Genomic DNA, 16858 nt, shown 5'->3' with positions numbered 1-16858 from the left:
TAATGTTGTAGATAATAAAAAAATAACTCTTAGAAAGTCCTCTATAGAGTAATACATAATTTAACCATGGCCAACAGCCCAATGTCTGCATACGTATCTTTTGTGGGAAAAGCGTTTGGCACATGTATGTTTAAAACACAAAAGATCTACATTATTTTTATTTTTATTTATTTATCTGTTATTTACTGCATTTTTTTTTTCATTAAAAGTTAAAGCAGTTCAAGCAGGACAAAATTAAAGATATATTGAATTAGTTTGAATATATTTTTTTCACTGCATCAGCTCTTTATATTTTATTATGAACAGTGTGAAGAGAGTTCAGAGTAACCAGGTGTTCAGAATACTTACATGAATTTAAATCTGAATTCTATTTTAAGTCTTGTCAAATCAATTTGAAACATAATTCAGTCCTACTAAAATAATAAAGATATGGAAGTTTTTAACAGAAAACAATAAAAATATTAAAATCAAAGCTGACATTTGATTCATAAACAAGAAAAACTCATTATGACAGTAAAGAAAATTTACTGTCTGAAGCACAAAATTTTCTGTAACAGGGGTGGCCAAAGTGCAGCTCGCGAGCCTGATACGGCTCTCGCAGGCATTTTGTGCGGCTCATCCATATAAAATATATGTATGAAATATTGTGAACTAAAACTATTCAGTGTCCAAAAGGAAGTAATTAATTAGTTTAGACTCTTTTTACAAAGTTATCAGGGATTTATTTCTATTTAAAACCTCCTTCACTACTTGTATAATGATGTAAATATGAACTTGTGGCCTTTTAGAAAATCTACATGTGGCTCTCGAACATTCCTGAATTCAAACGTGCGGCTCTTACTGACATGAAGTTTGGCCAACTCTGTTCTATAACATTAATTAAAATTTCTCCAGAGTTTCTATCAAACTGGGGCAAAATATAAGCATTTTACAAAGTGAGAGACATGAAGAACCTAGTCTAATTAAATTTAACATACATTCAGTAAGGATTATTAATAGTAGTATTCTATTTCTAGGGGGGAATGAAAAGGTCTTCAAATTAATCATTCATAAAAAGTACTACAGTCAAAAGTCGTTAATCCGGACTCGTCGGGACTTCGGCGATTCCGGATTATCAATTTTTCCGGATTATAGATCATCAGTTTAAATCTCGTAAGATGGCATGCAGAAATTACAAAATTAATAATATGAAACCGTAATTTATGAAATAAAGAACATTTATGATCTAAAGGGTATCAAAATTTACAAAAAGAAAAAGCTTAATATTTATTTGTTTACTTTATTAAACATTTCTTTTAATGTAAGTTGTTTAAGTTCCTTTGTTTCATGTGATAATACTTTCTCTTTAATTCTATTAAACAGACATAATTTCTTGTTTAGTTACAAAGTTCTGCTGTTCAAGTCATATAATTGCTGTGTCAAGAATACCGACTAACCTGTCAATCGAAATTTTTTCGTTTTCATTAACCTCTCTGTCACCTTCTTCATGTCTTTTATGTCTAATGCATTTTTTGCAGAATTCCACTTTTTGTTTGATGGACATCGAAACATACTTTCGTTTTGTAGATCCTTTGGGAGCTCCAGCATCGGAAATTCTATTTGACATAATCGAAAGTTCAAGTTTACTTTTATAAAATTACTCTTACAGTCTGCAAAAAAATAATAAGCCGGATCCAACACGAAGATTAAGGAACAACGCAATCATCAACATTAACTGAAATAGATAATTAGATAATTTTAGCTTATACCATCCGTTATACATAAAACGTGCACACCTATACGCATGTGTCAACGCGGTGCATGCGCAGAAAGTTTTTAGCTTTGAGGTCCGGATTATGGGTGCCCGAATTAACGACTTTTGACTGTACAATTCTTTCACCATGAAAGCTGTAAATTAATTTTAGAATTTGAGGAATAAAGTATAATCTTTAGTGAACAGAATATCATTCGTCAAAGTTAAAAATTTATGAAGTTATAATCCATATGTGAAGTTAGAGCTTTTTGTTAATAGCCCTATCCCTGTCTAATGCAAGACAAGCCCTGTCCCTCTCTTTGCACCATTTTGCATCACTCTGCAGCATGTTATTCGCTCTTTCCCTGCAATGGTCGCTGAACACTGGTAGTTCGGTCTGAGGTTCGAATCCCGTGAACGGGCTGGATGCATGGGTATTTTCGTGGTATTCCCCATGTGTAACGTGTATACAAGCCAGTTTCCCTTAAAACATCCCTTCCCTTTTTTCCTTAAAAAGTCCAAAGGCATCCCTCCCTTAAGGCAGATAGCCCTCGAGTGCTTTGCCGTAATCTAATAAACCAAACCAAAACCTTTCCTTGCAATGCAGCTTCTTCAGCCCACTTGCTGCGCAGGATTAAAACAAAGACTTTTTAAGCTATAAATACAACTGCAGTTATTACATATAACTTTTGCCTGCTTGCTATGCCTAGGAAAGTCATGTCTCTTTGCTTTTTTCTATTATCTCAAATGTAAAATTTGTATATCGAAATTATGGGACACATGTAAACAGAAATGCATTTCTAAAGAATTTTTCCTGTTTAAAATAAAAAATATGTTTTAATGATCTATCCACATGTGATTTTTACTGCAGTCATCTATGTATCAGTTTTTTAGACCATCACTAAAGAGTGAATTGGTTTCCTCCTCCACAAAAGCTACCTAACCACATGTATGAAAGAATTATGTATGATATATATATATGCTAAGAAGTGCAATAATTTTGGTGTATAAGCATTCACTTTATTTTTCCAAACTTGAATTTCATTGGCCAGAAATCATCACATTTATTTTTTTTACATAATGTATCTTCCTACGCAGATGGTTTGAGGAACTGGGTTGTAGCTAGTAATGGCGGAGATGGTTTTATTGTTGAAAACCCTCCAGTTGGAGCAGATGCGGTTCCTACAGAAATTGGTATGTGTCTCTTAAATTTCCATTATTATTTATTTAGTTAGTTAAGTAGGAAATAACTTGTCCAGTTAGAGGTTTAATATTTTTATTTACAGCATTAACACAAGTTTTAAAAATTGTGAAATACTTGTTGCTTTAAGGACATTTGTAGTGGTGGCAAAAAAACTCAGAAAATCTGAGATCTGGACATCCAGTATTTGAAATGATCTGATACATGAAGCTCTGGGCCACCAGCAATTTTTTTTTTTACCCCAAAAAGGGCTATTAGTCTCAAAATAAGGTTTTGTAACAGTTTACTATAAACAACGAATCACTTTTGAAATTGTTGCCACTAAATATTTTCGTACTGTAGTTATTTTTAAGGAAATTAAATAATGAAGAATCTGCATGAATGTATGTATCTTTCTCACATTGTGAACAATTGACAGTACCTAGAGCCATCAAGTTTTGAATAACATTGTCCTTCACCCAAACATGTGTTTGGAAGCACGAATTTTGTTTTTATTATCTATTTCGTATTTTATAAAACTAATGAATTTTTGGTTAACAAAATGATTTGAAAGCGAGCAGTGGCAACACTGTACAGAGTAAAACATTTTTATCTCCAGCTCGCAAGACTCTTATCGGAAATTATGAAGATATGCTGTTTTTAAATATTTCGTGCTTTTGCTGTTAAATGCTAATAATGAAAAAAAAAAAAAAAAAAAAAAAAAAAAAAATTTTTTTTTTTTTTTGTAAGCTTTCTTATTAAGGATACTGGACATTGATATGATGAACTGAAAAAAATAGAAAAATAAATGCCAACACTTAACACTGCATTGAAAATTCTAAACATATGCTGCTCTGCTTCTTTTTAATTAATGAAGCTAAAAGGCCAGAAAAGGGGGGTTAGCAGGAGTGAGTACAACAACAGACTGGTATACTGCGAGCTCAGTGAAAGTATTAAAATCCTTAACAAACTCATTTGAGCGTCTGTTATAATCTGAAACCTTTCTTTTTTTTCCTTTCAGAAATTTTTTTGCAAAAAGGAAGAAAGAATTAGCTTCCAAGAATATCATCATCATCTCTATGTATTTAACGCTTCTTGCATGTGCAGTTAATATTTTTTTACTATAAAACATATGGAGGGTCCAGATTTGTAATTCCACTTTGATGCTACATCAACCACCACCATGTTGAAGAAACAGAGTAATTTATTTATAAATTATATTATTCAATAATTTGTCTCTGTAGCTGCCGTTTTAGTAGCCATACATCTCAGACTGAAACACTATCAAAGTTCATCACTGACTTTGCACTTACTGAATAATTTTTATCCCTGACACCAACCTGAAGAATAATTTGTTATTATTTTCCCCTTTTATCACCTTGTGATTATCAAATTATATCAGCTTTGAAATGACTCACACAGCAATGTCTAAAGGATTTTTTTAAAATTATTAATTGAATACCAAACACAATATTTGTTTTATGGAAAGTATATTTGTAAATAAAAAATTTTGTGTAATATTTGGAATTGGGTATAAAAAAGAAAATAGTCAAACTAAAAAGTGTCTATTTCAAAAGATGATGAGTTACATTGTTTAGTATAGTTGCCATTATTAGTATGCTAGCACAATTTGGCTGCTGCATCATCAAATTATCGTCAGAAAATTATTGTCTTTTAAAAATAATGTATATATAAAATATACAACAAATTTATGCTTTGGTATGGGAAGAATTTTTAGTCTGAATGGTTATGCCTTTGATTACTAGGAGTCAGTATGGAGACTTTTCGACTTGCTTTAGAAATCTTCCGTGAATCCTTTTGTAGTTTTTGAACATAATTAAAATCTATTTAAATTTTTATTGTTATTGTGAGTTTTTTATTTTTTTGCTATGACATATTGCAAAAAGCATAATGCATGAGGCCTTAATTAAACTTTCCTTTTATTTTTGTGCTAAAAATTTTGAATTTATCTTAAATTTTTCCAAGTTAGGTAAATCTTGCATTAAGTTTTACAAACTGCATAAGTTTTTTTAATTTTCTGCAGTACTGTTTTAAGTATTCTGATCTTTTCGTATATAAACTTGCTTCTGTTTTCATTTATGTGCAAACATAGGCATGTAAAATCTTAGATTTATAGTATTATAATTTTGTTTCTGCAGCTTATAGTAATTTTTTATGCTTTCTGATATCCACATTTTCACTGAAAAGTGGGTTTCACTTACTTAAGAAGTACAACTTCAAATAATACAGATTTTTGCGATCTCTATTTTTAGGTAAAATGCCATATTTCTGAAGAAATGCAACGAGTTCTTGTTCATCAGTTAGTAAAGTCAAGAATCTTATTACAGTTCATTATGAAAAAACAAACAAACATATTCATTACAAAAAGAAATAGTAATTTAGAAAAGGCTGATGAATTTCAAAAGTGCATATCTATGTGTCTTCAAAGATGTGTGCTGTATGTGTACTTGGCTTATAACATAAATACTTTTTGATAACAACATGAGTTGCCACATAAATATTGGCTCTTACATGTTGCTGCAACCACCTTAGTAGATATCACGATATTTTGAGAATTTTCCAAATTGTGGCAAACATATGCATAATTACTCACAACCATGCTCATTGCAGTCCTTCGGTCAAGCAATGTCTGAGTGCGTTCTTTTGTTATATTCTAAGTTCCAGTGTTTTTTATGATCGAATTGGGATATTTTTTGGCCTTAAATTCAATTTTAAAATATGCATTTGCAAAATTTGGGAGCAGTGGAAGAAACTGCAGTAAAATTTCTGCAGGAATACACAATTGTACCACAAATTTGATAAAGAAGAAGATGCATTTGGTAGATAGACAGTATTGCTAAGGTTTGCGCGATACTGAGTCTCTGTCATTCTGTGATTATTTTTGAGCAAAAACAGATTGCTCTGTACCAGGGGAGAAGAAAAGCACAAAAATATTACAGAAAGTTTTGATAAAGAATTTAAGCATTTTATTTTTTTAATGTGTAACATAATCTATATTTCATAATTAAAATTTATGTTTTATGCTAAAGTGTGTTTCCTTTTCATATATTCATTATGGCGGCTGAATTATGATAAATATCAATATCAGGGACTCACAAAATCTATGAACTTGTACCTGATAAGTAAATTTTTTCTTTTTATCTGTAAAAATTGCCAAATTGAGCCACTCTGGTTTCATTAATATGCAAATATCTAAATAGTTTATGGAGACATAGTGTGTTGCCTCATTAATAGTTTTTTGAGATTTTTTATGGTAGAGATAGAGATCAGAACCAGAGAATACTGAAGCTAAAATAAGATGAGCTTCAATACATTCTTGTATAACTGAAACACATCTTTAACTGAAAATCCTTTTAATATTGCAACAGATTGTTCGGAGTTCAAAGAAACTGATATTAACATTAGATACTGATTGTATATCTCACTTTTCCATGGGAAAAAGCAAACTGCATGAAAAAACTTAAATATCTGAAAAAAAAATCGGCATATCAAAGTTTCATCCTTTGAGGTGGAGGAAAAAGCAAAAAATCTGCATATCAAAGTGTTATGGGATATAGCTATCTGGTTAATTTTATTTTATTCTTATCTTAACATCATTAATTTGTAAATATTTTTATTTATCTTTGTACATTTTATTGAACTTTAAATTGTTCATTCTTTTATTTATTTGTTTTTGTTCACCATTCTTGATAGACATTTCTAATTTTAGAAATTAAACCCAGTGTTATATGATACATTCTGAATTAGGTTGTTAAAGTTTGGATTTTGTAACAGAATATAGTTATTGGATAAAAATGTGAAGTGTATTGCAAGTTTTTAAACTTGATTCTCTGTAAGCAGTTTCCATCAAATGTATGAAATAATTTAAGAAGTGGAAATGCATCAGAATACATTTCTTTTGTGAATATAAAACTAATTCGTATCATATTCCTTTAGTGATGTCAGATTGTGTTCATAATGACATGTCTCTCATTCGACATTCCAGTAATTATGTTACTGTGAATTAAAAATATCCCTGCTGCATATTATTGTGATATAAAAATCAAAATATTTGTTTGATAATCTGAATATCCAATTCCTGATTGAGACACAATACATTTTTCATGAAATTCTTTCTCATAACTTCTGATGTCTCTACATAATTGTCTAAATAATGATTTGGAGGGGCAGAATTATTCATAACCAACTTGAATAGGTCAATTGGGTATTGCCATATATATGAGAAGCATGCATAAGAGAAATTCTGAATTATTTCATGAACATTTTATGCATAAATTTATGTTTATATTTTAAAGGATTGGAGGGAGAAAATTCATCTTAGTAATTTTTAGAAATGTGTCATACTTCTTTTGTTAATCAGAATTTAAAAATTTGAATGTGAAAATTTTAGTAGTATTTCATATCTAAGTGTAATTCATCCTCTTAGTGTGGTAATGTTTAATTGAAATGATTATCTGTTCTTTTTCTAGGTGCTCAATACTGTTTTGCAACATCTTATTATGTTTGTTCAAAACACCAGATTATTGACCTTGTGGCAAAAGGCATTCCTGCAGTAGTATTAGATTCTGGTTGTATAAAAATACAAGTTGGGGAATGGTGCGTATGTATAGCATGCTTTTGTGTACTGATTTAATTTTTTTTATTTACATTTTTCTTTTGTTGTTATGGTCCTTTATAGGATGACGGATTGTATTTTTTGTGCTTTTAAGGTTATTAAGTCACTAATGATTTTATTCATATGCATTACATTGTAAGATACTGCATGTGTTTTATTAACTAATGTGGATTTTTTTTTTTGCTAACATGTTTTAACTTATTTAAAAACTTATTTACAACTTATTTAACTTATTTACAAATAATCAGTGATATTCAACTTATAGTGCAGTAGTGCATAATTTTGCTGCTGTTGTCTTAGAAATAACTTGGGTTTCTTTGTAAGAGTCTGTAAAAGATTACCTTTCATTCTGACTAACTGTAATTAATGCAAAGAAACAAATATTTGGAGACTAAAATTAATGTCATTCTTTAAAATAGTTAACTAGCTGTAAGCTTGTGAGTTATAACTGCAATAGAAATCTAAACTTGTTTGTTGGTAATACATGCATATATTCCTTTATGATTAAAACAAGAATTTTCTGAAATTATTATTATTTTTTAAATTACATTACTTTTTTATGTCATAGGCAACTGTAAAAAAAAGGGGTCTTTGTTTTAAGGATCAGGAATAACATTCTGTTCTGGATAATCATAAAGCAGCATTCTTTGTACCAAGAGACAAAAATTTGTACATTAAAGAGAGAAAAATGCCATGTAATAAGTAGTATATTGTGCTTAATTCTATTTTATTTAAATTTTCTGTGCTTTCTTATAATCATTTACAAGGAAAAAAAAATCATTCATTACTTATACCGTAATTTTCGGAAGAAATGCCGTGGCGTTTACGTGTTTAAAACTTAAATTTTCAGCGGGTGCAGCGTTTCTACCCATGCGGCGTTTAGGTGCACTAAAAATAAAATATTTCCTATGATGGTCATTGTACATATTTTGGATGGTCTTGTCATTGTGCATAGACTGGTGCTATTCCCACACAAAAGACCACTCAGTTGCTTTTTGCGAACTTTATTTTGTTTACATTCTTTTCCTTGAACGGACCTACATGCCTTATTCACCCTAAACGAGATGTCAGAACAATAACATTCTTCCTCCTTTCAAATCAACATTGTCATCAGTTTGAATAGTCACTTTTCTCTACCATTCGATGAATCTTCCAGGACCCATCCTTTCCCCACCCCTGCCTTTTCTGCAATTTTTTCAAAGGCGGACACGACTCCACCTGCCTCACAATAACGAACTCTGACGTATTTCCCCTTCAGCATGAATCAGTTTTTCTTGGCATTCTGCCAGATATAGATCCTATCAGTTTGGATACAAGTACTTGTTGGATAGTTTTTAAGTAAGAAGGGAGCGGAAAATTTTTGAAAATATCACCTAAACGGCACAGAAGCGATACTGCTGGTTTTAAGCTTAATGTAATTTCACTGGAAATCGAGCGGAAGCTCGAGAGTTTGAAGTGGACGAGAGGTGTATTCGACGTTGGAAAACTGAAAAAGAACTTCTTAAAAATATGCCACAACAAAAACGAGCCAAAAGAAGTGGTACTGTAAGGTGGACGAATCTGAAGGATGACCTTGCAAACTGGATAAAGAAGAAACTAGGAAAGGGAATGGCAATTTCGACTGTAAAAATTCGCTTACAAGCAAAATTTATAGCAAAATGAATGAACATAAATGATTTCAAAGGAGGTGTAGCAGATTTATGAAAAGAAAAAATATTTCTGTGCATACTATAACAACAGTCGGGCAACAATTACCAATGGACTGGCAGGATAAAAAGTCATCTTTTCTAAAATATGTGACAGCTATTATTGACAAAAAAACAAAAAAAACTCTCACAGATAATAAATATGGACGAAACGCCGTTAGCTTTCGACTCTCCTGCAAACAGAACTGCTGGTGAAACTGGTGCAAAAACTGTATCTGTGCTTACGACGGGGCATGAAAGAACGTCATTTACATGTGTGTTAGCTTGTGCTGCAAACGGTGACAAGCTAAAGTCGATGATCATTTTCAAACGAAAGACTATTCCGAAGGGATATTTTCCTAATGACGTAATTATTTGTGCAAACGAGAATGGCTGGATGTGCGAAACAATCATGCATGAGTGGCAACAAAAAGTTTGGCAGTGTCGTATGGAATCTTTTTTCCAACCAAAAGGGTTATAATGGATTCCATGCGTGCTCATTTACTTGAGTCAGTGAAAACCAGATGTCAAAAATTGTCTATGACCGAAGCAATATTTCCTGGTGGTTTGACAAAAATCTTACAACCATTAGATTTGTCAGGTAATAAATCCTTCAAAGCTGAAGTCCGAAAGCGGTGGGAGTGTTGGATGAGTGAAGGATTGCATACGTATACCAAAAGCGGTAAAATGCGTAGAGCATCTTATGAAGAAGTTGCAAAGTGGGTAGGAAGTGTGTGGAAATCGGTAAAAACATCGTCAATAATAGCAGGGTTCAAAGAAGCTGAAATTATATCCTTAGATAAAGAGACTGTAAACCAAGAGGATGAATGTGATGATCTGGAAGACTTAGATCAGGATTTACTAAATCTTTTTAATTCGGGTAGTGAAGAATCAGATTTTGATGGCTTCATGTAATGTATAGTGTGCTGTAATTCCTTTCGTAAGTAAAATTTAAAATTTCCTTTTGCCATCCAAATTTAATATTTCGTTGTTGCAACATTTTTTAAAATATAGTCTGAGTATTATAAATATGGACTTCTTTAGTGGGTAAATATAAGTATATTCGTGAACGTAAATATATTTTCAACAATTCTTACCTTTAATTTATTTTTGAGTTATGGTTTCATTTCATGCATTTTTCTTAACTGATATGTCATATATCAGGACATAGGTTGAGATTTTGCATCTATATGGCCCACGACAATGTCACGCGCAATTTAATCTATTGCGGTGTTTCTGTGTAATTTTAATTCTTTCCCCGCCATTTTTCTCGAGTGCGGCGTTTACGCTGATGCGGCCTTTCTTCCGGAAATTACGATAGTCATACAACCAATATTCGCCATCCGGTTGAAACTTGTATATGTACTAGACATATTAAAGAGAAATCCATTTAATGTTTGTAATCCTGAAATCCGTTTTTCTAGTTCTTTATTTTAATAATGAAAAATGTTCAAAATTTATAATTATTAGAATAAACAGTTTTGAAGTAAATTAAATTTTTCAATAATGAGTTATGGCAAGAGTCATGCTACACATCATTCTCATCAAATTATGACTTTAAGTCATCCTTCACCCTGATTGCTTATGTAACTGAAATAATATAATTTTAAAATTATATTATTTATCAATAATATAATTTTAAAACCTCGCTAGTTTTTTTTTCATGTTAAATACTTGTACTTGAAGACATTTTAGTCTTCAAGTATTTAACATGAATAATACAGAATTATTCAGAATGAATTGTAGTATTCAAGTGTGTTTTATTATTTAAATTTTTCAAAACTGTGTTATTTTTTAGGTATGCAGCTCGTTTTGACTGTGCTTCTGAATACAAATTGACAGTTCAGTTGGTGAATGAACAATTTAGAGATGAAGAAGTATTTGTGGATGATTTTACAGTAGACAGTTTTGAATTTACTCACAGAGAGGAACAATGGACAGGAAAAGAATGGAATTTGGTATATATTACTCTTAATTTTTAAGGATAAATAGTTTATCTACACTTATATGAACATGGAAAAGTCTTAGTAAAAGTATGTGCAGGCATTGAAAAATGGAATTATATTAACAGAATATTCACAAATGTACAATCTTTTTTATTGAAAAGATTAATAATGTTTGATATTTAAATATAGTTAAGAGAGGTTAAGAGGGAACTTAAAAGATCTTCTCATGGTGAGTTAAGATATCTAAATTTCAGATAATTTTGATGCACAAAATGTGCAGAGAATAGTATTGTTACAGTGCAACACAGTGAAACAATTGGCAGTAATATCTACTGCTATGCACTAAACACAGCATGAAGTAGTGGATTCCACTGGATGGGAACTTGGTATATTTCAGTCCAATTAGGCTTCAACTCTTTGCCAGAGTTTATTTGTAGTGGCTGCTGTGGTCATTTTGCCAGTCTCTGTGCATTCTTAGACCAGACACGCTCAGTCAGTGAAAGTTCTGGTGAACGTGCCATCAAAATTAGAGGAATGTGCAGTTTGTTTAGAAAATATTGCACATTGTATGCGATAAGCGTTTGTGGATAAGAATATCAGATGCATGTGTCCTAGATATCAGCAGGACTTGTATTCACAGGCATCTTATTACATACCTTTTACTGATGGGCTGATATGGTAGTGCAAGAACTCTAAACAATTTGTGCACATAGTTATTACCACTTAAGTTGGGCCCTTACTGTATATATATATAGAAACATAAGTCATCTAAGGTGTTATAAAAATTTATGAATTTATGTGCATTGTTCAATGCATCATTATAACTTTAGGTCCTTTAATCATCATATTCCTGCTAAAAAGAAAATTGAAAAATCCGAATAAATGTAATTTTCTGTTTTACTCTGTGGTCAAAGAATTTTGTTGTATTAAATAATAAGTGTAATTATTAAGCACTGAAAAGTGGCTAAAATGTAATGCAACATGAGCATCATTCCTTGTACAGTTTGGATAAGGTCTGCAAAACATCTCGTATACAATGAAAGTTCCCTCTTCTGTGATGCAAAGTATCAGAAAATATACCATAAAAAATATAAGGTTTAATGTCTTTTGCTACTGTAAAATGCGACTAATCTTTTGTTAGACGTAAAACAACATATCACTTTATCTAATATTAAGGTACAAAAACTTGAGTAGGGTGTAAAAGACCTTTTTATTTTAAACTCTCTCTAAAAGATGAACATATGGCATTCCTGGGACTTACAAAATCTGCCAGCACTTATAGTGAGAAACTCAAAATAGAAATTCTAATGTATAACTAAATTTAAATAGCTAAAGGCTACACAGAGCAATTTAATCACAGAGTCAGTTTAGAATTTACTGGTGGGATTTTAACTATTAACAAGAACTCTTATATAGAATAGCAAAACTAGTAACATAGCCTTCAACTAGCAGAACATGTTGAGACTTCACAATCTCAAACCCTCACTTAAAATCACATGAGCTAATTTGTGTACTGGCAGGAAAACGGAAAAAGAGAATTGACAATAAAGATTCCAGGCATAAAATAAATGTTATATAAATTAAATAAACATCACATAAAAAATGTGTTTATTGGTCAATATATTTATTGCCTTCCATTTAAAACTATGCCCTTTGATTGTACTTCATATATGCTGATGCTGATACTTTTTTCAATCCTCAAAAGGTATTCATAAAACTCCTTTAGAAAGTGCACGCAATTTTTTTTTTTTTTTTTTTTTTTTGTATCAGTAGACTTAAAATGGCAGTGCAGTTTTAACCGTGGAAATAAGAAAAAGTCACACAGTGCTATATCAGGTGAATAGCTGTAGTTATTGAATTTTTAATCAAAAACTTACAAAAGCATCATGAGTTGGTATATGTCATAATGTAAAATCCATAGGTTATCTAACTATAATTCTGGTAATTGTTGGTGAATAGCTTCATGCAGATACAGTAAAACACTCAAGCAATATTCTTCATTAAAAGTTTGGCCAGCTGGTAGACAACTTCATGAATTTTCAATATTTTAATCAGTTTTTATGTACTCTTTTTGACTTTTCTTCATCTTTTAGATGCTGTTGACTTGATTAATGAATTATTTCATCACAAATAGTAAAGAATGCTAAGAAAGATTCAACTTAAGAAAGCAGCTCTTGTGCCACTTGAGCAGATGGTTATTTCCTGAAAAAAATTGATCAGTTTTGAAACAATGTGCATTGCACTGAGCCAGAATGATTATTCAGAATTGCTTGATAGGATAAAAACTTAATATCCTTAACTGTTAAATAATTGTTGCTAAACTTAAAATTTCTGACTTGATCGTAATGCTGTTTATTAGTTGAAGTAAGTGGTGTACATGGGAATAAATGTTCTGTTTAAAATTTGTTCTGTTTCTTAGTTGAAATGAATGGTCTAAAGTTTGTTAATGAAGTGTAGTTAATCTTAGAGCATTTTCTGTTTACATTAAACAACTTATACCACTCAGAAGCACTTTTTTTAATTTTGTGTTGCATTCAAAGGCTTTTTATAACATTTCAAAGTTTTTTAACTTAAATTTCATTGCGTGAACAATATTTATTTCATGTTTTTTATTTAGTTGTGTTTGATATTTGGGGAAATTTTCATAGCAGAAATTCTTTTGCCATCAAAATTAAATTTATTTACAAATGATAAAAGGAATAAAATGTTAATTATTGCCAAAGTTTATGAAAGTTGTGATAACTTCTGAAAACTGTCTGCAAATGATTTCTTGCTGATTCATATTTTAAATTAATCATTTCCAATAATTTTGTGACACAGTAATCTTGCTGTATGTTGTTTTTTAATTGTCTGACTTGCTACAATGTGTATGTCTTTTTCTTTTGATTTCAGAACTTTTCATAATCATATAGCCTAACTTTTAAGTTTGAATTGCATTCAGAGTTTGCTTATTAGGTCAGAAAGTGGTCATTTTCTTCATTCTGCAGTGTCAATTTTCCTCTGTATAAAAACTGTAATGGATATAAAATTTCAAAAGAATGTAACAACTTCTTATGAAAGCTAGCATTCTATTAGTATGATTTTGGGTAATCTGCAGTTTTTGAAGATTCTATGCTTTTACCTTTCTTATGTTGTCAGGACTAAGTGTTCTATGCATACTCTTGGCAAACATAATGGTGACAGTATCAAGGTCCTGATCTCGAACAGTGAGCTGAATGCAGCTATGTTCTTGTGAGTGCTAGAAGAACTATAATGTAAGAAGGGTGTAAAAGACCCTTTTATTTAAATCACTATTTACAGCAACTCCCAGCTCGAGAGTGATAACAGAAAAATAATGACCCCACTTGGGTCTAAACTGAACAATTAAACAATTTAAAGTAAAGCTTAAGTAGAAATTTAGATAGTCGCAGTTCTCAGAGCTTAATGCGAGATTGGCCTATCTAAGGTGCGTAGCAAGCCTTAGCTAAGTACTAACGAACTTAAATCACTTCAATAAGTATTTAGAGTAATAGCGCTAAGGCGTAAGAATTTAAATACTAACTAATCTGGTGAACGTCCACCGAGCCGAAGTGGTCTGAGACTAAAAGCACTCTCACACTTGAGAAGTTTCTCACTAACCTTTAAATACAAAACTTGGCTCCAACACAAATTAGCATAAAGCTGAACCACGCGCTCATTCTGAAGGGAAGTTGAAACAAGAGTTTACAGGAAAGGGTAACTTAAAATAAAAAGAAGTTTGGTTAGTTTAAATTAAAACCTTACAATGTGAATAAAATGAACAAATAATGGCTGTCAGTATTATTCTTTCTTTGAATTTTATTCTTTGAGCAGGAACACAATTATAAATGAGATCAGTACTGCTCCTCTTATTATGAAAATTCATTATAAATTACATTTGTGGAATTTTGGGGACTTTTTATAATTCCGTAATATTTTTGAAGAAATATTAAATTAAAAAATCATTTTTAATATGCCTTTTAGGCCTTTCTAATATATGTTTATGTAGATTTTCATTAAACATTAGTAGAAGTATTTCTTTTGATGAAAGTTGTGCAATTATTTTTCTTTCAATAAATCTTTATTTTCATGTCCTGTAGTGATGATTTCCTTATTTGTACAACAAAGCATGCTAGAACTATCTGCCTAAAGGAAGGGATACTTTTGTAGAGGCCTTTTTAGGGAAACCTATTTCATAATTATATTACCCAAAGGGAAGAAACCTAAAATACACTTGCAGTAAACCCATTTGTTGGGATTTAAAGCTAAGATGAAGTATCAGTCTTTAGCATTCTTATTCGCTTGACTGCTGATGAGTTGAATATTGATGATACTAAATGTGAATTTTGGTAAATATTTTTCCTTGTCTTGAAATTTGTAGCATATTTTTCTTTTTCGCTTTTAGTCATCTTTTTGAATACAATTTTAGTTCTCCAACTGTGTTTTTAGGTGAAGCTGCAACACTGCTCAGTATTCATCATTAAGAGAGAATGTGCATACATTATGCATGAGCGTAAACATTGCGCATATGCTTTATGCATGCACGCGTTGAAAGAAATGTTTAATGAAGTAAACAAATAAATATTAAGCTTTTTTCGAAGTTCCGACGAATCCATATTACGAACTTTGTACTGTATGCTCCTGTTACTTAATATAGCCTGAGATTTATTGAGCTTATTTAGTTCAGTATACAGTAAAAATCGTTTAAGACGAAACTGAGAGGACTGAAATATTTTTTTGTGTTAAAAGAATTTCATGTTAAAAGATATTAGGGGGGAAAACACATATTCAACAAAATTAGGTTTATTAGAGTACATTTGTTTACATAGATATGTATATATGCATGTATTTAATAAAAATCAATGAAACAAAAACATCCACAAGAACTTTATGAAAATTAATACAAAATTTTAAAGTTTCTTGGAAAAAAAAAAAAAAAAAAAAAACATTTATTCAGTTTTTGGAAAATAATCTGATATTTTTCTTTCCATTTAGCATCACATTGTTCAATGTCGTCTATTTTGTTATTCATTTCACCATTGGAATGTGTGTCTAAATAACTGTGCATACTTTTCATGATGTTTTCATGTCCGATGACATGGGAACAGGAAATTCATTATTAATTTCATTTTCATTGTCGGAATCTGCATCAATAGTATTTTTTAAGCTTTGAACAAACTCCAAAATGTCTTTGCCATAATTGAGGCTGTACACACATTATCATCAACTACTGCAACAAATTCTTCTGATAATACAGTAGGACAGTCCAATAATACAGAAACATTCTCAAACATTTCATTAAGTGTCAGCTCACTTTCAGTGTCATCTTTCTCCATTTATTTTGGCGCCAAAGAATCTGATACTTTTAAGAATCGTGCATGATGAAAATCAATTTTCATTCAACCTTGGAGTCACTGAATTCTATGCAGAGTGCAACATATGAACCAAACTCACAGATTTTTACTCACACTGCGATGTACTCGTTATCGTATTCCAAAGCCAACTGATGAGAGAGGAGAATTTTGTGTGACATTTGTAGGGGTGGAAGATGAAAGTAGCTTAGATAAAGAAAACTGGCTCATGTTCCAGGCTATTCCAAGGATATTTCAAAGCCAAGTTAGCCTTCTATGAATCATGTGAAATTATCATTCTTTAATTTCGCACCCCTCTTAAATCTCGCCC

The 16858-nt window shown here is 31.1% G+C and overlaps 1 protein-coding gene across 3 annotated transcripts in view; it reads left to right on the top strand.

Moving 5' to 3' along the window:
* The window catches only part of LOC118189165 (F-box only protein 27-like), a 40928-nt gene that overhangs the window by 14212 nt on the left and 9858 nt on the right, over nucleotides 1-16858 (top strand). The window contains exons 2-5 of one of the 3 annotated variants that reach the window (XM_035359716.2): nucleotides 2831-2926; nucleotides 7403-7529; nucleotides 11032-11191; nucleotides 13273-13581. In XM_035359716.2, coding sequence (XP_035215607.1) covers nucleotides 2831-2926; nucleotides 7403-7529; nucleotides 11032-11191; nucleotides 13273-13287 — 398 coding nt within the window. In that variant the 3' untranslated portion in view covers nucleotides 13288-13581. Of the gene's footprint in view, nucleotides 1-2830; nucleotides 2927-7402; nucleotides 7530-11031; nucleotides 11192-13272; nucleotides 13582-16858 lie in introns of those variants that run through there. The other 2 variants (XM_035359714.2, XM_035359715.2) reach the window with 2 other exon arrangements.

Source organism: Stegodyphus dumicola, chromosome 2, assembly GCF_044657685.1.
Source record: "Stegodyphus dumicola isolate Sdum_Otavi_A_Nest chromosome 2, ASM4465768v1".
NCBI classification, from domain to species: domain Eukaryota; kingdom Metazoa; phylum Arthropoda; class Arachnida; order Araneae; family Eresidae; genus Stegodyphus; species Stegodyphus dumicola.
Note: the sequence above shows the minus strand (reverse complement) of the source record. Positions and strands in the feature narration are given on the sequence as shown.